The 24,757-nt window shown below is 33.0% G+C and overlaps 1 protein-coding gene across 1 annotated transcript; it reads left to right on the top strand.

Moving 5' to 3' along the window:
* Positions 1-662: 662 nt before the first annotated feature.
* Positions 663-24,473, top strand: LOC145681201 (uncharacterized). The gene is made up of 3 exons (XM_081752705.1): positions 663-815; positions 4,122-4,667; positions 20,643-24,473. The coding sequence occupies exons 2-3, from the start codon at positions 4,234-4,236 to the stop codon at positions 21,793-21,795; spliced, it is 1,587 nt and encodes a 528-aa protein (XP_081608831.1). The 5' UTR covers positions 663-815; positions 4,122-4,233; the 3' UTR covers positions 21,796-24,473.
* The last annotated feature ends 284 nt before the right edge of the window (positions 24,474-24,757 follow it).

A 24,757-nucleotide genomic window follows, 5' to 3' on the forward strand; every position in this document is an offset into this window, starting at 1 on the left:
ATGTAAGTTTACAAATTTTCTGCTGACTGTGCGGACAGAATTATAAATTCTTAAGAATTACGCATCTCAAACTTTGATTTAGTTTGTATTGTGCTTACGAACATTCCTTGTGTACAGCCAAAGACAGTAGCAGCTAGAGTTTTCTTTGTAAATGTTCGTATTCGTTTCAGTAAATATGGGAGTGCTGTTCCTAAGTAAGTACATACCAAATATATACTTAATATTTTCTTTGTGCCTTAGGTTGCATTAACATTAAAATCTATCATGATATCTAGGATAAAAATTAAATTTACATAATATTTATTTTATATTCTTTATGGTTTATGTAGGTTGTTCGTCCTGACCGAGGTATTTATAGGGTTTTTCCTCAGTCACACCAGGCAAATACAGAGATTGCACCTTTAACATAGGTCCTTGCCTACACCTTTCCATATCCTTTCTCCTCCTCAATCGCGACGACTTAGATACCTAAGCAACAAATCAAGTTCAAATTCTGCGTAAGCTCAAAAGAAGGCTGTCAGGTATCTGCTTGTATGTGGTTATAAGATTGGGGCGAGGGGGTGGAAGCGAAAACGATTAAAAATACGTTTAATAAATACAGTACGGTTTGGATGAAGGGAATTTTGTTCCGAAAAGGGAAATTCTGAAGCTCGTGAAGGGAAAACGGCTCTGAAGGAATTGGCATCACTGTCTCAGTGACTGTTGTAAATTTTTCCCACGTTATAATTGTTCTAAATTTTATATATATTTTTATGCTCCGCATTGCCTTAAAATCCACAGAATTTGTCTATGGTGAAACTGAATGTCGTTCTCTGGTATGGCGAGTTAAAATCTTTTGTGCTACAGTTTATATGGCCTATGTTTAGCAGAAGGGGTCCAGCTCTTTTCTTTAAAAAAATGTTACTATTTCAGTAATTTCTGTTCACATTCGGTTAGTTTGGGGTAGAGTTGGTTAGTTTAAGTTACGTTAGGCTAGTTTAGGTTGCGTTAGGTTAGTTGAGTTTGTTATATTAGTGTAGGAGTCCCGAATAATTTTCCAAAAAATGGTAGAATTTCGCTTATTTCTCTTAATATTACGTTAGTTTAGGTTAGTTCAGGTTAGCTTAAGTTAGTTCATGTTAGGTTAGGTTAGATTTGGTTGCATTATGTTATGTGTAAGTGCTTCCATTACTCATTTCTTCTGTAAATTTTGTGTTTTTTACGTGCTTCTGGACCCTTGTACTAATTATACTCTGTTTATATTATCATTCATACTATATGAAAATCCAGGTTATGTTTAGAGTTGCCCTTCCGTTTTTTATAAAAATTAGGAAAATTTACAGGAGAGATGAGGTAAGAAATGTTTTCGAGTTCTTATCTGATGTTTGTGTGTGTAAGTTTGGCAATAAAGTTATGCTTAATACTAAAAAAGATGTGGAAGTGGGTACTATTTTTAAGATGCTGAAGGTTCGATGATTCAGCGGCATGACCATTTTATGTCGACAACAGAAAGCAACGAACCCGTTTCTACTTCTACAACTACTACTACTGCTTATACAATGGGTCTGTATAGTAAAACTGCATATTTTAATGTGCTTACTGCTTTTTTGTAGATTGGAAACTGGAGGGGCAACTCTACACTTAAGCGAGAACTGCTATTGTCAACATTGTGTCTGAACTTCAACGTGGTATTATGGAGATAAAGGTGTGGCGAAGATGAGAGAGCGTTGAATGTGTGTGACACCTTGTCATAGGCGCCGTTAACATGCCTACAATTTTGTTTTAATATAAGAATCCTCCGGGTTAACTTTACAGTGCCCGCTCCAGCTGGTATACTTTAAAACAAATAAATAAATGGACCTACATATCGCGCACGGGAAATTATTTTACGATTTCTTTTCCGATATATAGTTGTATGAACATTAACCAACCAAAAAAGTACAATAAAATAAGCACTCTTTCAATAATTCCTAGTTTTCTCAGTGCTCAGTACAAAGAAAAGTTTCATATCTTAATTATTGAAATGACATTTCAACAATAACTAACGAGGTACGACAATGTCATATAAATTTCGAATGATCATCAGGTCAGCACCACGAAATGAAGAACGTATCTTTATGAAATGGATAGTAGTAACTAAATTACGGTATCGGAAATGTTGAGTATAATACAAGATTGCTAACTTCGTTCAAGTATTAAAGAAAACATAAAATACATTTTGATTTGGAACACGTCGCCATCTCCGTATGTTCCGTCACCTGTTATATATACGTGTTTAACACTCAGTGTTAATATAATCTGCTCCGTGGCTAATCGGTTAGCGTACGCGCCTTTAGCGTGGGCGACCCGGGTTTAATTCCTGATTTGAGTACATGTGGCTTGGATTCCACGTTAATCACTGGGTACACGTCTCATAATGCTTCCATCCTGAAAGGGGCGTTAATCTCAAAGTCAACTCCACTTAGCGTGTTAATATCATTCGAGTAATGAACTGTAGCAGTTATGAGATCAGAAGACCCTGACAGTGTAAGAAATACTGCTGAAACTCTGGTAATCCTAGCTGATTCCTATTGGAAAAATCCTTCGGGGCGATTTTGTTGTTCCAGGAAGAGGCATTCACTATCGTAGAAGAAGTATCTTCTTTGGGGGTTTAGGAGAATATTGTCTGACTACTATTACATAAAGTACCAAAAGGCGCACACGACTCAAACCAGTATTTATAAAACATGGAGAAAATACTATAAAGTTGTTTGTATGGTAGAAAAAAATGCTTTTTCTATCCAAGTAAGAGAGATATTTGCTTAAATCGTAAGAATCCCTTTTAATGTGAGTAGGCATTTATTTTAGTAAAATAAAATTGTTTAAAAATTTGGTTAAACTCATCTCTTATAACACAGCTCTCTCACCTTAATATCTCACTTTAATTTTCAAAAGAATGGGGAATTGTAGTTAGCATATATGCCAGTGAGACTCTTCGATGTCAAGATCTTGTGATGTTCATTTTGATGTTTTAATACCCGAAAACTGAATTACATCGAAAACAAAAATAATATATCGTTTTACGAAATGCTTCAGTTCAATAAAATATACCGTATACCTATGCACTTAGTACTCTTTTCTTTTGTTAATTTAAGGTAGTTGTACGCTAGACGATAATAAGATTGTTATATGCTCCATTACATCTCTGTTTAATAGGTCTCTAGATGCTCTTTAGATAAGCCTGTACGCCTTCTTCGCGAAAGATTGTTTAATTTCCGGTAAGAATATTTGCTGTTAGGATCCAACAGTAGCCAGTAGGTCGATGTTTCACATAACATTGCTACTAAAATTTACACTAAACTCCAATACGCCTAATTATCAGATAAATACCATAAGTTGCTGTATAACAAAAATCCAATTACAATTAAATTTTCGAAATCGAAAATACCAAAGTATTAAAGGAAATCAGAGCACGCAATAACGACGCAATATAAATTTAAATAGAAAATGCTAGAGCTACATATATTTGGTTAAGAATAAGAGGCTGGAGACAACAAGTAGATATGTCTTTAAGATATTATAATACGTCTTGGAAATGCAAAGCATTTCTAAGTAAAAATTTGTATAGCATTGCTTTTCATATTTTATTTAAGAAATATAAGCAAGGTATGTAGCGCAGTTTCCTGTCTTCAGGCAATACTGATCGTACGTAGAGAATTCGTTACTTTAAGAAAAGTGAGAAAGAAGGCAAAAATCGTACTTAAATAAAATGTATTTAAGTATAACAAGAAAGATTATTTATATCTATAACATAAACTATTTATTAAATATAGACAGTTTTTGTTAAATACAGTTTGTCATCAGGGAAACAGGTTAGTTTTCGATTTATCAAGAGAAAAAGAAAATTAAAAATTGGATATTAATAAGTTTTTCAGTAGTTCGTTATAGTTCTGTCATTTTGGTATTTAGATCTATCGTTATTTTATTAGTAGCAAAATTTCAAAAATTTTAAAATACTTGTTCCAGTATCTTTTATATCCCTAGTCTGATACCAAACCATTCCACCCACTAACTCAATTTAACCTGAACTGGCATTTACCTTTGTGTTTCCCCAGCTTGGTGATAAATTTAAATAAAACGAATATTTTTCTTATTCCTTTCAGATTTGTTTTTTTCCTTGTACATTGAATGCTGAAGATTTCAAATCTCAAACTTGAACAATTTTTGTATTAACGAAACAGCTTCTCATTATTTCAACATTGTAATAAAATTGAAATGGAAACAAAAAACGTTTCTATTAAAGTTGAAGTGAAAACAGAAAACATGTTATTTCAAGAATGTAATTATGAACTTTGTAATAGTAGCTCTGGCGATCATAAAGATCCTCTTGCAATACGCTTGGAATGTAAGGAACGAGAAAGTACAACGGAGGGAGAGAATTTCGCACCAGAATGTAATGAGGATAAAACAATATCAGATTGGAAACTAACTTCTAAAGCAATATGTTTGATCAGGCGTTTGTCAACAGTTGAAGTACGTGCAAATTCCAATAGTTTTCACAGTAACATCAAGCCAAATTCCTCCGATTTAAGAAACAGCACAGAAGAGTCAAGCAATCAGATATCTTCCAATAATGGATATAAGAATGATCACGAAGGGGACGTTCAAGAAAATAAGGAAGATGCAGGTAGCAATGCTCAGCCTGTCAGGTACGTTTAATTGTGTTTTTTTAATAAGAGTTACATTTTGTATACTTATTTTTTTATACAATAATTCGTTAAGTAATCTTTTCTTCGTTTAGTTTTAACTGAGTAAATGGAATCGCAAACATTTGAATAAGTAAATAAAAAAGAAAAAACAAACACATCCTAATGTTTAGCTTATAAGTTCAGGTGAGCAATACTTGATCCATAACGAAATATTATCAAGTTCTAACTTTAGGTTTTCTTGCTTCATTTTTGAATAATAACTTGTCACATCATAGTTTAATAAAAAGCATTGCAAACGATGCTTTATAATCGTTTAGTGAGTTGGCAGGCAAACACTTTTTTTATAATTATATGTGCTGTGGCTTGTTTATTAAATAATAAGGTATTAATTTTTTGAATGATTGGCAATAAGCAGTTGATTAACTCAAACTATCTTCGTGTGGTGGTTTGAGTTCTATTTTAAGGAACATTTGTTGTTCTACTGTTACTATGAATGAAGGAAACGTTTGGGTGATTAACCATAGGAATCACACTTCAATTAAAACAAAATGTCAGCGTTCTCTGTGTTCTCTACCTTTCACCACGTCAAATTGAATTCAATCATGTTGCGTGTAACTAAATAACACACAGAAGAAATGTCAAGATATGTATGCTCTTTCTCAGCAAATGTTGCTTAGGCGTCTATGAGAGAAAGAGACGGTGGATTACAGTGGTTGCAAAGAGTGTTAAATCAAAGTAATACACGGAGGGTTGAAGTAGATACGGGCTTGGTAGATCGTGCTGGAAAGTAGTGAATGTGACACGGATGAGGTTTCTATTGAACCATGCCGTCTCGAATATATACATCACTTAAATAATTCAGAGCTATTTATGCTATTTAAATTTACGTATTGACTTAAAAGTGTAGAATAAGTGCTAGATGGATTTTTAGATAAATTGGGCACAAAATCAATTTAATAAATTAGTTGACTAAAGTTTTTTTTTTATTTTCACAGTGCTTCGTTTGAATATTCGTTTCTTAATTTATTTTGAACAAAACTTACGAATTTGGTTTATTCTTTAACATTAAATCTAAAATATGTTTGATAATTTTCAGTTTTTTTTGTTTGTTTCACTGGTATTAAAATATTAAAGTAGTCAGTAGTTACACGATACTAATCTTACACGTTCCAGGCGTGAGTAGTAATACTTATTTTTAAATTTGTCATCGATATTTCAGGTACAAACGTCGAACTCCTTTTAATGAGTACTTTTTGCAAATCTCGAGTGTGTGGTTATTGTCATTTTATTGATGGTACTTCGGTGGATTTACTAATAACTAATTAAACGTGCAAAACATCTACATTGAACACATACTAACCTTGTACGTTCCAGCTGTGATGAATAATTACTGCTAAAAGGAGATAGTAAACTTCTCGCGGGAACGTATACTGTTAGTTATTAAGTAGTTTGCCTTTTGACTGGTCGTGGGGCTAGTGAGGTGTTACTTCGTTTTTATGTTAGATTTGGACCTGGAATGTTTCTTCCACGTTTGTTGATCATCAGCTTCCTCACTTAGCTAGTCCCAATATCTTCTTCTATATTTTAAAATCATCGATTCGTTGCATACTCCTTTCTGCTCCTCACTGTCATTCCATCATTCCCTTATGGCGGTATGAAAAAGACAATTTCTTCGGAAGATGTGTTAAGTCCAATTGGAATTTCACGAAAGATGGTGCCTAATTGTGCGAAATTAAGAATATTTTTTCAACACTCAATTACTTATTTCATTCACAGCAGAAATTGTTAAGTATAAAAAGTTTTACTTTCTGTGCAATTATAGATAAAAGTTCGCACATTACGCAGAAATGGGGTAAGTTGTACTGTACTCTTGGTCTGTAATGTCTATTTTGGGGAATGTCAATTCTACTCTTTATTAGTGAAGAATTATGGGTTTCAGATGTTTAATTTCTTCAATATTAATTCTAACAACAAAAGGCTTTGCAAATAGCATTGCATGGGTATATGCATTGTAATCCATTAGTCTAGCTCCTTTTTCATTCATTCAATTTTTTTAGACAAATGCCACATGTTTTTAGTCAACTCCTCTATATTATTATTATTATTATTATTATTATTATTATTATTATTATTATTATTAAATGTACTAGTAGTGGTATTACATCGATATTTGTGATGATACTGGTTTTGACTCGTTACCGTGTACTGACTGTACACGACTGTTACGAAACCAAGGTTTTTACATGCCACCAGAAAAACATTTGACTTTTTTATGATGATACTTTCAGACCCGAAGCTAGCACGAAACTTCTCACGTAATAAGTATAAATATTCTTTCTTATTCAGCAGTAAGCGGAGAAACGAATGTTAAAAAAATTCTGTTATTAATGGGACAGGATGCAAATACGTGGTGATCTTTGTCCCCATAAAAAAATTGTAAGTTATATGTCTGAATTGTGGAATTGTATGCGTAAATTGTTGGTCTATAGAGTAACAGGTAATACAAGATAATTGGTAGCATCTGAGTAGTACCATAATTGGCAGTAAGAGATGCACCGACTTCTCACTATTTTGACGAAAATTTATTTTTCAGAAATGTACGAATGTTTGAAATCAATGACTTGTTTACTTTTTCCCTTCGGTTTGATTTTAACCTTGAACTATAGTTTCCTCCCACGACAAATCGTGCTTCCTTGCATTACTACAGTCTTAATTTCGTGTAAATATCTTTCCGGAAAAAAACATTCACTCACTTCCAGCATTTGTTTCACTTCATCTGGTATTCTCTAGATTTTTGTCCCATTCTCGTATTTCTTTTCCGACATCAGACAAAAATTCAAGACTCATACTACCCACAGAGAAATAAAGTCAGCTAGGTTTTAGTGTAATACGACTTATTAGTTTTAGGTGGATAAGAATCCTACCAAAAGAGTGTGTGAAAAGATTGCTAGAAATTGTAATACCACAAACACATCTTTAATAAGGAGGGCAATTTCTATTTACGTAATAGGAGTGGTAACTAGTTACGGTAGTCGTAGCTGTACACAATAACTTGTATACGTATCTGGTAAAAAAAAACAATCTCTATATTGATTTTCCTTTCAATTCGTTTTAACAACTGTATTAATAAATTAGTGAAGTTAGTTTATTATCATAAGCACCTATGTCTATAATTATCGAATAATTTCCTAATTAAGATTTTCTTCTAATAATTTCATTATTTGTGTTTGGATTTCGATGAATTTACCTTTTGTGTGTTACTAGTTCAGAATTTCTGGTATACATAAAAAAATATATTTTAAAAATGCATAGGTACCAATTGTACTGCGGTTTATTTTGTGCTAAGTGTACACCAAATTTAGGGGTCGCGGTGGCTCAGTGGTAGAGCGTTCACCTCTGGTGCTTGGGGTCCCGGGTTCGATCCCAGCCCCCGCCAAGTGAACTTTGTGGTGGACAAACACCGTGCTCGTGGGTTTTCTCGGGGTTCTCCCGTTTCCTCCCACTTTCTTCATTCCACTATTTCACTCATCTCTCATTATCACCGTCTCCTTTAGTCTAACCGGCATAACCGTGGGACGTAAAACTCAAAGATTTCATTTCATTTTGTACACCAAATTCCAAAAAAGATAGATTCGTTGATTTCTAACGGAGTAGATTCCTCATATTTTTGTTTGCTAGTGCCACTTTCCGAAAAAAACACTCTCAAATATCATCATGCATCATTTTTCCGTTATTTTATTTAAAGTTTTAAGTTGCACTTTTGGAAATGCTTTTTTCAATTAAGAAAAGGTAACTACGGACGAATTATTTTAGAATATCTTTGACTTCTTTTCTAATATCAGACTCTTTCTATTTCTGTCTTATTAACCCACATTTTTCCGAATTATTTTTTGTTTCGAATTTTCTTGATATTTTTATGGAGTACTCTGTGATGAGGAATAATCACAAAATTCTTGAAATAAATGATCTGCGTGTTACGTGTACACTTTTCGGAGGGTGGGTCGAAAATGATACATCGGAAATATCGTTCTCAGTCACAGGTGTCGTTTTCGACCCATTGAGAACATGAGGTAAAGTTTTCAATACGTTGTCCTTCTGAATAAATTTGTTAGTCAGTATCAACTGGAATTAAATGTTTACATTAATTAAAATTTGTTAATTTTAATTTTTACATTTTCGTCAGAGACGTGTGGTTTCCATAGATCTGCAATATTTGAACAGTTTATGGAGCATTGTTCTCTAATTTCTGATAAGAAACATTTTGATAATAACTATATGATTTATATATACGTGAAAATAGATTGTACACCATTTTGTAACTACACTAGCGCACCTATGATGCATACTTATGCCTGAGTATGAAACGCATCGAAACATTTGTCATGCAGAAATAGTTTGCATTTAACATTGTTTCGTTTTTACAGAAAACCTCAGATCCTGCTTATCATTGAAACCATTACTGTATGATCTATGTTGTAGTACCTGACAATGGTATCTGAAGATTTTGAAGTAGCATCAACTTCAGGCCCAGGCTTTAAATTCCAAAATTTCCTCAAAAGTATCTTGCAAATGCTTATGTGTAGGGTCAATGTGTGTAGGATCAATAGTTTATCCAGCCTTCCTTTCAAGTATACAACAGTTTGCGGTAACAACCTTTAGCATCCAGACTATGAACGGGAAATACCACTTCATTTCACGACTGGGAGAGTGATAGAGCTTCAGGTTTGGTCCAGTTTGTCCGCTCCACACATGTTTGCATTATAGTCGGAAACCAGTGCTGACATTTCCACCAGCATCCACTTACCAGACGAAGAAGAACGGCTTGATGTTGTCTACAGTGGTTGGGTACCGCGGTAGAAATAGTTGACTTCGTCCCGTCGTGGGAAAATTCTTGTGTGAATTGTCTGTTCCTTGGTGTGTATGTGGCCGTAGGCGTGTGATGGATGGCTTTATTTAACACAGTAATAGACTCCGCTCACTGTCAGAGTCCGGAGCTTCCCACAGGAATTGGATCTTATGCCAAACTGGGTCGAACTTGGCCTTGGTTGCTACCTGTGTATGTCAGAGCGTATGATCAGTGTGTTGAAGAATTCATGATACTCAGACTCCGTAGAATTTGGCCTTGAATTTCCACATGAAATTGATTTGTTGCTAAGGGGATATAGCATTTAATGACTATTTTTTGAAGGAAGTATTGAGACACGTGATGTATGTGTGTGTGCGTGAGGTCGTATCCCTCATATAGTATGATCACGTGACGAAAAGTAGTGATTGTGAGTACGATGATGTTAACGGAATGCAGAACATACACGTATGTGTATGTGTATATCATTCCGTTAGCAGTTCTTGTGAAGGAAGAAAAATCAAATTAAAGATGATATCGTCAATGAATATATTAAGTAAGCTTACTACGCAATCATTGGATCTCTTTAAAATGATGCGCGATTTAGAGATTTGCGTACCATTTCGTATTGTAAACTTTGAGGTAATTACAGTGAGTAATGGAAGGAAGGCATGTGTCACATTTCAAGGAGGACAAAACAGTAATTTTAAAATGACGCTGTACTGGAAAATTAGAAGAAGATAATGGTGCATTATTATCGTATTTGCAAAGTGGAAAGATGTGTTTAACATATAAAGGAATGAAGATTAATTTATCTGGATGTACCATGCACGATCTTGAATTTACTGAGATTGTATCTTGTTCGTAAATATATGCGACGTGTTCAAACAAGACCAAGCATTATTTTTCCACCTCTTCTTTCTTGCCGTTTGTACGTGCACGAATATACGTATGCATAGTGACAGTAGTCTGTGTGCATCAGCTACTGGATAGAAAGGTCTATGAGTACTTGTCTACCAACTATGCATACTAAGAACGAGTACTTACTAAATGGTACTCTTCAATGGTACTTAAATAAGGTCTTAATTCAATAGAAAATAAATTAATTTGTGTTGGATTGGATAGTGTCACATTTGAATCAGTGATTCATATCGGTTGGTTAAAATTGGAAACGAAAGGATTTGACAAACAAAAATTCATAGACTCAATAACGAGTGAATTATTTGACAGTGCACAAACACAGCCATGGTGGGGGAAACTGATACACAACGTTTGCATTGTATGGAATTCTGTTAAGAGAGAGGGAAATTATTTTATCATTTATACTGAGCAGTGTAGTCATAAATTTATTGCATTTAATAATAATATAGCGAAACTGAAATGCTTCATTTACAAATAAATTTGTCCTTTGTGTTCGTTTAATGCACTTAAATTTGATATAAATTTTTATTACTTCACTAATATTTTACGTTTTATAAAAAGAAAATCTTGTAATATTTTCCTTGTGTACTATGAGTATTATTTATATGATAATAAAAATTCGAAAGATAATTAAAAATTTATCTATAATTAGAAAGAAATGATGAAATGATAATACAATAATAAATGAATACCCATAGTAATAGACAGAAAGATTGGAGATTATTTATGGTTTTGATGAGAGTGTATGATGAAAATCATTTGAGGAATTTCCTTTAGCCTTGAAACAGAAAAAAGTATTAATAATATCTACATAGGGACGATTTGACACTTTGAATTTTATTATTGGTGAATTTATAATAAAAAGAAATTCTACGAAGAAATTGAATGTGTTGAATTACAGAGGGAAGAAGTCGAAATATAGCGAAGTATTCTGCATGTCTTTCCTATTCCACTGTGGGTGACATCATATATAAAAATACATACGTATATATATATATATATATATATATATATATATATATATATATGAGGTGGTATTTAATGATAATAATAATAATATTAATAATAACAATAATAATAATAACGTACTTTTGAAAATATATGATGATGTCCCTCTGGTGATCCACTTCTAAGTGGGATTGGAATTATCTATATGTGCTGCGTGGGACACATTCTGGTAGAGGGTTCTTAAGTTAACTTCGAAACGAACGAACACATCCGTGTCTAATAAAGTTCCAATGCTGCACAGCCGTGGCTTCTTCATCTTGCATAATGTCGAAAACAAAGGTAGTGTATCCTTGAACTAAGTCAAGCGAAAAACGTTGTTTCCATAGATTAAAATGTAAATACCTGATCCACAAAATAAGGTTTGATATGAAGAAATATATAGCTTTTCTTCAAAATTTAGTTGTAAAGGTTTTCCATCAGTATGTAATGATAAGAAATTAATGTCAAAATATTTTGGGGTAGACGGATTTGAAGCTATCGTTCCTGTATAGGCATTATTTTCAGTAAACACCAAAATCGCTTGAGTTGGTAATATTTGCATGAATAAATTTTCTATTTCTTTTGAGTGAAGACCATTTGGAATGACGAATGAACTCATTTTACTTCTTGTGAAAGAACATTTCTCTGATGTTGATTATTGAAACTTGTTTTGTGTTAGTTTTATTGTAGGACTAACAGCAACCTTTGAAATATGTGAATCATGGACTAAAATATTTACTTTAGCTTCAACAGAGGAATAATTAGCGATGAGACAAAAATTTGGCTTAACAGGAATTAATTTGATGCGTAGTTCTCCTTGGACTAAAAATTTATCCTGATTAAAAGTATCACAATGAAGATGTCCAAGCATGTCGAATTTTGCACTGTTTTTGTTAATTCATAACGCTGTTGAAATCCCTTACTAACACTAGTTTTTGCATTTATATGTCCAGTAGTATCTTGAAACCATAATGCACATTGAAGATGGGTGTTTTAGCATAATCATCATAATTTAACTCTTTTCTTAGGGATGATCGATATAAATGATTATCACAGAAATAAAATCATTTTTTTTTATTTAAATACACATCTACTTCACAGAACATAAAATTTAAAGTACACTAATAGAAGTCACACCCATACCATTTTCTCGAAATTATCCATGTAGCTTAACGATTTGAGCTTCAATATAAAGAGTGTGTGTGGAAAATATATGTATTCATCACTTGTTCCTGGTATGACAAATTCTATACTTGTGTTATCAGTGAACTCATTGGTTTATTTGTAACAATATGATTATCTAGTATACTGGTTTGCCTTGTGAGATGTGAGAGGCCAGGATTATGATTTAATCGAAGATGTCTGATAGTTTCTTCTTCTTATAAATTCTATTTTTCTTCGCTTTCTGTGTACGTTTTTTTTTTTTTTTTTGCTTTTACTTGTGCATTTCTTCCTCCTCCTATGATGTGTAATGATGAAGGGTTAAAGATAGAATGATGTGTAATTCTTTTCCTTCGCTGATATCCAGATGTCGACATACATTTCAGTGTATTTTTAGCTTTATGCAAGCTGGAATTCACTTCACCCATTCACTGATGAAAGGATTCGTTAATAGGTTGTTTGTCAATGATGAGTCATTAACATCGTTTACACCACATTTTGAAATTCCTTTGTTATTGTTTTACGCCTTGTTTTACTAATGTCATGACAGAGCGAAATAATCCTCCAAGGAAACTTTCAATAGCATGTCTATAATGATAATGTGATCCAGCATAAACCTTACCAGTTGCAGAAAGAGATTGTTTTTATAATATGTAAATATGGATTGCTCATAATTTTTTATGTTTCGCACTGGTCAAAAATGTAGTTTACCGCATATGTTTCCGAAACTAAATGCGAGTGGAGAGCCTGTACAATCTCTTATATCTATTTTTATGTGTTCAAAATGTATGTTGTTAATAAGTACATAATGTGGAGGTTTAAAATTTGTATAGCACTAGCGCCAAATGTATGATCCACAGTAGTTATATTTATGATACATAATAATTGTGACCATTTCTTTAGCCTAACCGGCATAACTGTGGGACGTAAAACTCAAATGTTTTGAAGGTTTATAATAATGGTGCTACTGATCTCCAAAGACACAGATTGAACTATATCACAATATACATACATTGTATATGGAAGTCCTAAATGTAAATTTGGAACAGTTTTGTCTTGTTGCCTGTTTTTTAGATCTGCTTCTGGATCTAATTCCAACATTGCACTAGCACTTGGTAATAATACAATGTCCACGTCTGTGTTTTTACGAGCACGTCTTATATAATCGCCATTTCTTTCATTAATGTAGGATGTATGTAAATTGTGAATCTGTTGTGCGTATTAATTTGCTTTATCAAATATGAAATATCAATATAATAGCAAACAGAAATATGTACAAACTTCCGTTCATCAATTTTTGGATGATTGTAAAAATTTTATTATTTTGTTCATTAATATTTAAATTTGAATGAGAATAATAAAACTCAAAAATAGCCACTTTCCATTTTTCACGGAATTCCATTCTTTGATGAAGTTTAGTAGTGTATGATGTTATGAGGAAAATATTCCATAGCACTATTACTGGGAAGCGTAACTGAAAAAGCTCCATGTGGTTCCATTGTATTTCTTGATCTTCAGGGATGATGCAGGTATCCATGAGTCGAATGAACAAGGATATACTTTCCAATGAATAAGAGATTCTAATCTGTTACCTATTCTTACGGTTAGTGTGCGTATGATATTATTTATGTAAAAAGTTTTTGATAGTGTTACAGGCTGTAATTCCTCTCTAAAAATCGCCAATCCAGCGGTTCTTTGTTAAAATCTTCTATTTGATAAACAGGTGGTTCTCTTGTATTATTTCGTTCACTTTAAATTTTTTCCACGTCCAATTTTCCGTGTATACGTTATCAACTGTATCTACTTCTACTAATTCGTACTGTATCACCAAATTGAAATGTTTTTAAAAAACCCTAGTTTTCTTCTTCATTTTACTACCATATTGATTATGCCACATTTGCAATAGCTTATTTTGAGAAACATTTGCAAATAACATCTTAATTCTTGAACGATACCTTTCATTCTATGATTTCTCAAGAAGAGGCAATACATTTACATAATCATACGTTTGATACTCTTTGTGAAATTCTTCCCCATTTTTTCTTTTAGAGTTCTGTTAAAACGTTCTGCAATTCTAGCCTTTAAATCAGGTCTTTTGTTTGTAATATTTTTTATTTTGTTTCTTTAAAATATTTCTGTATTGCTCTTTTTGTAAACTCACTTCCTTTATCTGTTTGGAATGTGTGATTCCTCTCGAAACTGGTTTCGAAAACAGTTTTCATAAAAGTCTTTGAAAACAATTTTCTTGTTTTTAAGACATTTATTTTTTTTCAGATTTTATTGGGAGACAGCATTTATATCATTCCAACACATCTATCAGTGTAAGAATATAACGATATTTATCATTAAATGTATGAAGAGACTGACGATCATTATTCCCACTCATCGTCAATATATTTCACCACAGAGAAATCTCTTCTTAAACGACGACGTACTGGTTTGTTTAATGTATATGTTGATTGTTTCAGTGAGCAGTCTCTTATACAGCGTATTTATGTTTTCTTCTTTGTAGCTGTCCACAACTGTTTAGCAGTTTAAAACAAAGCAGGATATGAAGGTCTGTTCTAAATTCTGTTAGAGGATAAATGTAAAATGTTTTGCATTTCTTGATCCTAACTAAATTCACACTTTTCCAGGGCTGCTGCTGATGTTGATTGTTTACGATTAGAAATTGAGATGAAGCTAAAGTCATTTTGTTTGAGTGCTCCATTTCACTAGCCAAGTAGTAAACTTGAAACGGTCCTCTTAAAATATAAGTTAATAATGCTGGTAAGAATCCGCTTGTTGCAGTAACAAATGCTCTTTCTTTAGGATGGAGTTTCCATTGTTCACAAGATATTGAAGTGTCGTCTTGTATCACATTAACCTTGATCTCTGTATCTTTATAAGATATAGGTTACTTTTCAAAGCATTAACACAACATTCGCAAACACTACAAATCACTGAAAAGTTCATTTGCCACTATAGCTTTAAGTAATTTAGGATTTGCTTTGCTCAGCGTACGAAGATCATCCCCGTGGTTTACTTTAGAGACATATTTATAGAATGAAGAAACATTTTAAAATTAATATTATAAACACAGCTTGAATATCATGATCGCTTCTTCTTCTTCTATCTATTCGGAACATAATGATAAACATCGTTAGGAAATATATTTAGAAACTATTTTCATCTGGTGTATCCTGTTTTAAATTAATGAATAAATAACCGTATGGTAACGTTGTTGTGTCGTTCAAAATTTTTTAAAGATATTTTAAATTCTCATTGGTTATTTTGGATTTTCAGGAATTACCTGATAACTCATATGTTTAATTTGTGATATATCCTTTGGAGTTTTAAATAATACATGATAAAAACTATTCAAAATCTTACAACTACTTCCTTTTCTTTGATGAAATATGTTTGAGTAGTAAATATTACACTAAGATTTCTATGATGGAAACCTTTTGTAAAGAAATCAACTATATAACTGTTCACTTCATACATATCTTCGTCAGTAATAACAACATGAGATCCACTTTCAGGTAAAAAGTCTTTTGTTTGAGGTAATCCTTCAATGAACTGTAATTTCATTGAAATCTCTATGTATTTTCAACTCTTCATAGTACCAATAAGTATTACGAAATGTTGCATTAACCACGCGTGATAAATTAGAAAGTAGTCTTGTTACAAAGGAAGTTTTTCCACATGCATTGGGTTCTGCAACAAGACATGAAAACAAATATTTCCATGTCGTAGTTATGTTAAGGAGTATGATAGTTTTCTCTGTAACCATATATTTATAAATGTTTGTATTACATTTCTCTTCTTTTGAATTAAGAATTGCGTGGTACAGTATCATTCGTATTTGGAATTCTACGACGTTTTATGTAATTCACTTTATACACATTTGTTTCGGGATTAATATACATATTCTGCGATATATGTTTCTTTACTATTTTCGAATAATTCATTTGTTAAATTACCTATAATATCACCAGCTGGGATAGTGTTTTCACTATGTTTTTGTGTATAAATTACCGAAGCGGTATCAAAATATAATTCTTTTTCTTGTAGCTGATCTAAATTCTTATACAATTCCAATCTAGCTTGTGCTGTTGTATATGCGGCTGTGACGTTTACTCTTGATAGTGAAAGAGGGACTTCGTCTGGCCATTGCCGATATACTTATAACATGCCATTATTTACTAGAAATATTTGATGAACTTCTAAATCATGATGTTATCATATAATTCCTTGCGGTTATTAATGACGCTTACTTGTCACATGTTCACACGTTGGCCAGATTTTTCTGAAATTGAATTTAACATTAATATTGATATATTCCTAGGTACTAGATTAAGTTTACGTTTTATATCTAGCCGTATTCCTTCTTTTTTCATAAAATTGTTGAATGTCCTTCTCTTTTAGCTCATCTGTCTCACAACATGATGACCGTCCACTAGCTTCCATTTTTGCTTTTACATATTTATGTATTCTGCAAATAATCAACCACTTTTTGTGTTCTCACCTTATTGAACAACATCATAAGCCCAAATCTCATGAATATCCATTTGTATCATTTATCCAATGATTTCTTATATCATCTGCTGCCCACGTAAAATGTAGAACTCATTCTTCATCACTGTGATTACATGTTCACTCATTTCATTCATCACAACATGTATGACAAAGGGGAAACATTAATCTGTCATTTCATTTGTAAGGCAATATACAATAAGTTTTTGGAGGAAAACTTAACTAATCATTCTACCTCTTCAATGCTGGGAAAATTGGAATCTCCAAGCAAATAGATTGTCTGGTGACAAGTTGGAAATTAATTATTTTTTCATACGAATAGGTACAGTCCGCAGCAAAAAAAAAAAAAAAAAAATCTTCAAGATGAGCATGTAAGTTTATTGCCAAATTACGCATAACAGCGCAGGGAATCAACATAACGTCTAAGTAGCACGAATAACGCGATGAGAAACCTGGGCATCCTCCCCTGCACGTTTATTTTGGAACAAGAGACTTCGCCGTTTCACAATGGACTTACATACTTATGTTGCAGGTTTCTTGCTGCGGACTGTACAAACTATTAACGTTTACATAATTTACTTTTTCTTCAGGCTTTTCTGTTTTATAATACAAATGTATGGCTTTCGCACGCTCTCCATATAAAGCGTCACTAGGATTGAATGGTGTTTTCTTGGTATGGGTGGTTTATAACATTTCTTCATCTCTTCATTTCCTACCAACTGTTTTTTAAATCCACAACCCCCATATTTCGTGAACTTCACATCCAAAATCCTTTAATTTTTTAATCTTTGCTGCTTCATATCGAAATTCCATGGTGTCTGTAGCATTGTTTGGTAACAAAATATAAAAACGTGTGTGAAATACATTTCATATTCCCACACGTGTCTTTTTCCTGTGTCGTCTGTCCATTCACCATCTACCTTGATTGATGCAATTCGCTTTACCTTACTACGTGCAGCATTCGTTATTTGAATTTTTGTTGTTTACTCTTCCCTTTCAATCGACTGTAAATCTCTCCCGCGATACCCGTTCTTTGGTATCATACTAATAGTATTGTAAAGTACCCAAAATCCTCACATTTATTTTGTAAATTTATTGTAAAACAAGAAAGCGATATTCAAATTGTTTAGGAAAATAAAAACATATAACGTAGGCATCACCCCACAATTATAGGAAGCTTGCTATACGGTAATAACAAAGTAAGGCATTTCATAAGGAGACCTGAGCTAAGCTCTACGCTACAACCAGAAAGTATCTGAATCCCGGAAAAGAATTGTGCCGGTTGAGTACGGGCAGTAAACTGAAGATTTGGAATGAAGATCGCATAGTGAAAAGACATCGATTGGAGATTATCAAAGCTGAACTACCTGTCCACAAATATGAATTTACTAATTTTAATAACCATCATGACATTTGACCGTAATAACTCAGGACATTAGAAGATTTGTATAAACAGCTCAGCTGAATACTTTTTATAGTGTATTGTACGAGTTAAATAAAATTTACTCATAGTGTAGCTGTAACTTTTCTTATATTGTTCATCCTGACATATGTCCTCGTTTATTTTATTGATATGCTGATGTAGTTATGCTGTGAAGGTTTGATCCTATTTCGTCCATTTGTTTTCTTTTTGTTCCAGATAGTACATAGCCGCTCCATCAGAAGTTTGTACTAAAGAGGAAGAACGAGTAATGATCCAGTTTTTGTGACCGGAATATGTATCAGGAGCCGTAATCCATGGAAGACTTTCGGCACAATTCGGAATGTATGTCTTCCCGGTAAATAGTATTTAGAGATGGATTGAAAAATTCAAAAATAGTCGCACAAATACGCTCAATGTTGACAACATTTGTGGCCCTAGATGGTCGTCCGACTCTTTCGTAGTCCGTAACACCAATGGGACCATTTTGGAATTTTTGAATCCTTTCCCAGAAACTGCGTGGCTTCAGGATACTGTTCCCGTAGTGTGCCGAAGGTTTCGGACGGATTGCGGCCTCTGATGCATCTTCGGACCGCAAAAACCGGATTACTGCTCATTGTTCCTATTTGCTGCAAATTTCTAATGATGCGCCCATGATCTATCTGCAACAAAATAAGGAATTACGATCGAACGATGACCACAAGAGGGTTGCAATGAGATAAACGGGCAGATGTTAGTATGCACAATGCAAGAAAATATAAAGCTACATCGCGGATATTTTTTGTTTTATCCACGTATTTATGTCTGTTACATTTCTTTTCATAAACAGATTGGAGCCTATTTTACATGCACTTTTAACTTTTAAAATAATAAACAATAAACACTGACTTTTTTCAGGATGCAGGCAACTGCCGGGAACATCGTTTGACATACCATGCAATAATAGGGTTGTAAATTCGATATAATATATTGCTTTCTTTCAATGGCATCGCATCAGCTTATTACGAAGGGCCTATTTCGTTTGTCATAAGGACCATATTGTGTCACATGATCAACTCAAATGTCACATTTCATGCTTAATTGAACCTAGAGATTCGAAACACAATTTGAGTTATTTCAAGCTCGTAAGCTCCGCAAGGGGTGCTCTGGAGAATTGACAGAAGATGCATATATTTTATTATTATTATTTTTTTGTTTTTCTGATACGACCTACTTTTCAGAACATTCTATCCATTTTTACTCTGTGCTATACGTCGGTTTTAAGTTTTTCATTATGTGCTTGCCGTAACCTTTTAATTAGCTATCCCTGTATTATATTTGTGGGGCTGAGAGAGAAATTATTTCAAGTCACCTTTTCTGCCCGAAACTTTTTTCACTTCTGTGAAATTAATATTTGATGACTTATACTACTTTACTTTTTAGCTGCATACTTTTTGAGATGTGAGGACCTCTTTCTTCATTTTTTTCTCTTGAATTTAATGTTCATGATTCGTTTTTTTTTTTTTTTGACTATGTTATACTATGGAACACATTTATATTTATGTGTTACAAATTAGGGAGGTTACGTAATGATAGCATTGGAAATTTTGGAAGTCTCTCTCTAACAGTAAGAATCCAAGATAGACGAACTTTACGCATTTCCTCATTACCTTAGCATCGAATTCTATAATTATAATATCATGTATTTGTTTTAATTTTGTGAAATATTAACAAGGAACATTTCTTAAATAGTTTTATATCGGAACAGTGTTTAGATATGTATCACAACTAAACACGTAGATATATTTCAATAGACGTGAATGTCGTAATATGGATTAAAATTTGATACGTCAAAACATTCTAAGGATAATAGAATCACTTGTAGGGATTGGTAAATTGCCTAAAATGATACCAGTGTCAAACATTAGGAATTGTTATAACCTTTTTATCTTTATTTTAATTGGAATTGTTTTTGTCGTTTTACTAACAGTTTCTAGTAGTTCTAATAGTAAAGGTTCTCGTGATCATTATCTCGCTGTTGCTGCTGTATTTTACATTTAAGAAATGTCCCTTCTTTGTTCTTTCATGTTATTTTTAATGGATTTTAATTAATTTCTAACTGGTTCCATAAACACATTCTTTGCAGAGAAGAGAACTCCCTTTTTGCTCAAAACCAGGCAATTTCTCATCCAGATGGGAAATCTGATACTAGCAAATCGTTTTGTAAAGGATTAACTCTATCGCATATGTCGAGATCACGTAAAAGTGAAAAACATCATACGTATCAAAAATATGTAAAACGAATTAATAAAAGAGCACACATGTTAATAAATACAGGAGAAAAACGTGAAGAGTGTGGAAACGGGTTTACTGCAAAAGCAAGTACGGAAACGCACATAGTTATACATACATCTGTTAAACCTCATATCTGCCAAGAGTGTGGCAGGAGATTTTGTCGGAGTTCTAGTTTGAAAGCACACATCTTAACACATACTGGTGAAAAACCTCATATCTGCCAAGAATGTGGACTGGGATTTACTCAAAGTTTTAACTTAAAGAGACACATCTTAACACATACTTGTGAAAAACCTCACATGTGCCAAGAATGTGGAAAGGGATTTACTTATAGTTGTAACTTAAGAGAACACATGTTTACACATATTGGTGAAAAACCTCACATATGCCAACAATGTGGTAAGGGATTTACTCGTAATTCTAGCTTAAGAAGACACATCTTTACACATACTGGTGAAAAACCTCACAAGTGCCAAGTGTGCGGTAAAGGATTTGGTACGAAATCACATGTGAGAGAGCACATGTTTATACATACTGGTGAAAAACCTCTGAGGTGCCACGTGTGCGGTAAAGAATTTGTTGCGAAATCACATGTAAGAAAGCACATGTTTATACATATAGGTGAAAAGCCGCACAAGTGCCAAGTATGTTGCAGGGTATTTACAACAACTTCTGACTTAAGAAGACACATCTTTACACATACTGGTGAAAAAGCCTACCAGTGCCAAGTGTGCAGCAAGGGGTTTACAGATAGTTCAAATCTAAAAGCACACGTTTTAATACATACAGGTGAAAAACGTTACACGTGCGAAGAATGTGGAAAGAAATTTACTCATAATTCTGCGTTAAGAAGACACATATTTACACATAGTTGTGCAAGACCTCATAGGTGCCAGGAATGTGGAAGGAAATTTTCCAATAGTTCTAACTTAAGAAAACATATTTTTCAACATACTATGAAAAACCTCACAAGTGCCAAGTGTGAGGTTGGGGATTTAGTTTGAAATCATATGTGAGATTGCACATGTTAATACATACAGCTGAAAAGTCATACAAGTGCCAAGTATGTGGTGGGGAATTTATTAACAATTCTACCTTAAGAAGACACATCTTTGCACATACTAGTGAAAAACTTCACAAGTGCTAAGTGTGCGGTTGGAGATTTAGTGCAAAATCACTTGTGAGAGCGCACATGTTAATACATAAAGGTAAAAAACCTTAGAAGTGACAACTGTGTTAAAAGTAATTTATTGGGTGGTTACAATTGCAAGCGCACATGTTTATCCATACAAATGGAAATGCTCGCATTTATAGAGAATGTGGAAAAAAGTTCAGTCATACTTGTACTCTGAAAAAGCACATGTTAACAGATACAGGTGAGCAAATTCATACATGCCTACAGTGTGAAAAGAGATTTAGTCAAAATGTTAGTTTGATAGCACACGTTACAACACATACAGAAAAAAAAACTCAAAAGTGCGAAGAATGTGGAAAAGGATTTAGTCAAAGTTCTCCTTTGAGAGCTCACATCTTAACAAACACGTGTGAGAAACATCTTACATGCGAAGAACGAGGATAAGAATTTAGTCGGAAGGATAATTTGAAAACTCACACGCGCTAATAAAATACAATGGAAAATTTCATATCCTTAAAGGTTTCGAATTTAGTTTTAAAACAAAATGGAATTAAATCAAGTTTCAAGAATCCGTACATGAATGAAAAATGTAAAGGTCTAATCTTTCATATCAGAGACATGACCTCCGGGAAATAGTATTAATAAAGTAGACAGTGTTTTCTCCGCTACTCTATTGATAGACCGTCTACCGCGTCTAAATAACGAAAATATCACACTCAAGACTTCTGGATTTTTAGTTTACAAAATTCTGTTTGAAGTTATTTCAAATTTCGAAAGATATTACTTACCAATCACAATCTGATGTTTCAAAAACCAATAGCAAGACTTTCAAAGATAATAAAATATATAAGAGAAAGTATACAAAATAATTTATAATAGAATAAACAGTAAAAAAACAAATTATAGAGTTCACAAAGGAACTCTTTGTATAACGTTTATTACGAACGCTGTTAAGATATGGCCTGCAGGAAGTTTTAGCGTCAAATCCTAAGAAACCAAATTTCGTGTACTAACATATTGCTCTTGCTCCTGTCTATGTATTTCAATCCTTGATAACTTTTTTCAAATAGTACACTGATGTGCAGTCATGTCCATTAGTCGTTTAGATAAATAGTAGATATTTGGTAACTAATATTCATTAAATATATATTCAGTGATATTTATTTTGCAAAATAATTTTAAATTAAAAATTATTATTTTTTTTTTAAAACTTAACATTGTAGTTTCTAGTATGTTAATTATATGATTTTAAATAAATGCAAACAGATGAAAGACAATGTAGAGTTAGTTCCCTTATATTTGAAATGTCGAAGATAATTGGCAAACAGTATGAGCATTTCTGTCAATCAAAGCGATGGTTTGTATGAAAATAACCCGTAATGAATTTGTAAATCCTGAAAATATGCACGAAACAATGCCACTCTCTTGTCTATTATCCCGTCATATGTTGATTTTGTTGGATATTTTAAACTTTTGGATCAGTTTTCACACAGTAGCAAGCTAACTGAATAGATGTCAGGAGACGCCTGCCTGGCAAGAGCCCTATATCTTCCTCCGAATTCTGGTTATTAATGAGACCTATTGTGCTGATATTCATTTTCATATGTTCTACACAATCTAACTCCCGTCCCAGGAAAACACTCAAATCAGAGACCATCCCAACCTAGCCCCCTATGCTCATTTTTTAAAGACTATAAACTTATCGCAAATTAATAAATGATTACTAAGAAGTAAGTGTGTATCTATAGCATAGAAATTCGTCCCAAATAAGCAATCTATAAATGATATTGTAAGGATTTAATTTATTTGCTTTTTGCAAAGCACTTGCCAGTTAGAAGTCAATGGGAAATTATTACATGATCAATTTTATATACTGAAAACGAGTGAAAGAACGTACTGACCTTTATCAGGAAACTAATTAAAATATATAAAAAAAAAAAGTAATAGCGAGAGAAAGATCAAGCTATTGACAAAATAATGGCTGGAAAAGGAAGAAACGCTTACAAACGAAACTGAATAATGTTTGAGCATTAATGATTCAGCCGCTACTATTGTGGCAGATTATATTGAGCTTAAAAATGTTCTGACATACAAAATTCTCAATTCGAGTCTTGATTACATGGATATTTTTTGTGTGATTTTCTGTGAAGAAATAACATATTTAAAACGGAACATATTTTACTAATATGTTGAAAATTATAAAAATGTTGATAATCAGACACTGGTTTGTAAATAATAATTAGTCATATGATATATCTAGTTACTCTCATGTCTTCATTTTCTATATTTTATTTTTAATGATTTACTAATCAATATTTCAAAGGAACGGTTGAATCCATTTATTGATTTTTGGAGTATATTTAACGTGATTTCGAGTCTGTATTAGATTTATAGAAGCTATTGTTACCTGTTACTCAATGCTACATTTCGCTTGAATTTAATGCCCATTTTTTTTAATGATATGTAAAATTGTAGAATTTGTATTCAAAGCAACGGAGAAAAGATGGGTCTATTGTGGGTATATTGAAATGACCCTTTATTTATCCTCTGTATTATAGTTTAAACTGTACCACATTTACACCTTTAACCCATTCTCAGATGGGTACTCGTCCTTCAGGAGAATTAAACGTTCAACCAGCTAGATGAACCTTTATCCTTTAGCAGAGTTAAACGTTCAGCTAACCAAATTAACCTTTATTCGGTATGAAAGTTAAATATTTAAAAAGGTTTAGGATACGTTCATCCATCTTGTGAATGTATCTGAGCTGCATCCAACATTTGGATCAACGTTACAGATTTATTTTTACACTGTTCTCTCTATCTTAGACTTT

The sequence above is a fragment of the Thermobia domestica genome, chromosome 3, assembly GCF_964235325.1.
Source record: "Thermobia domestica chromosome 3, izTheDome1.hap1.1, whole genome shotgun sequence".
NCBI classification, from domain to species: Eukaryota; Metazoa; Arthropoda; class Insecta; order Zygentoma; family Lepismatidae; genus Thermobia; species Thermobia domestica.

Coding starts and splice junctions, on each gene's coding strand:
- LOC145681201 (XM_081752705.1), top strand. CDS start 4,234: ATGGAAACAAAAAACGTTTCTATTAAAGTTGAAGTGAAAACAGAAAAC. Junction 4,668..20,642: donor AGCAATGCTCAGCCTGTCAG/GTACGTTTAATT, acceptor CATTCTTTGCAG/AGAAGAGAACTCCCTTTTTG.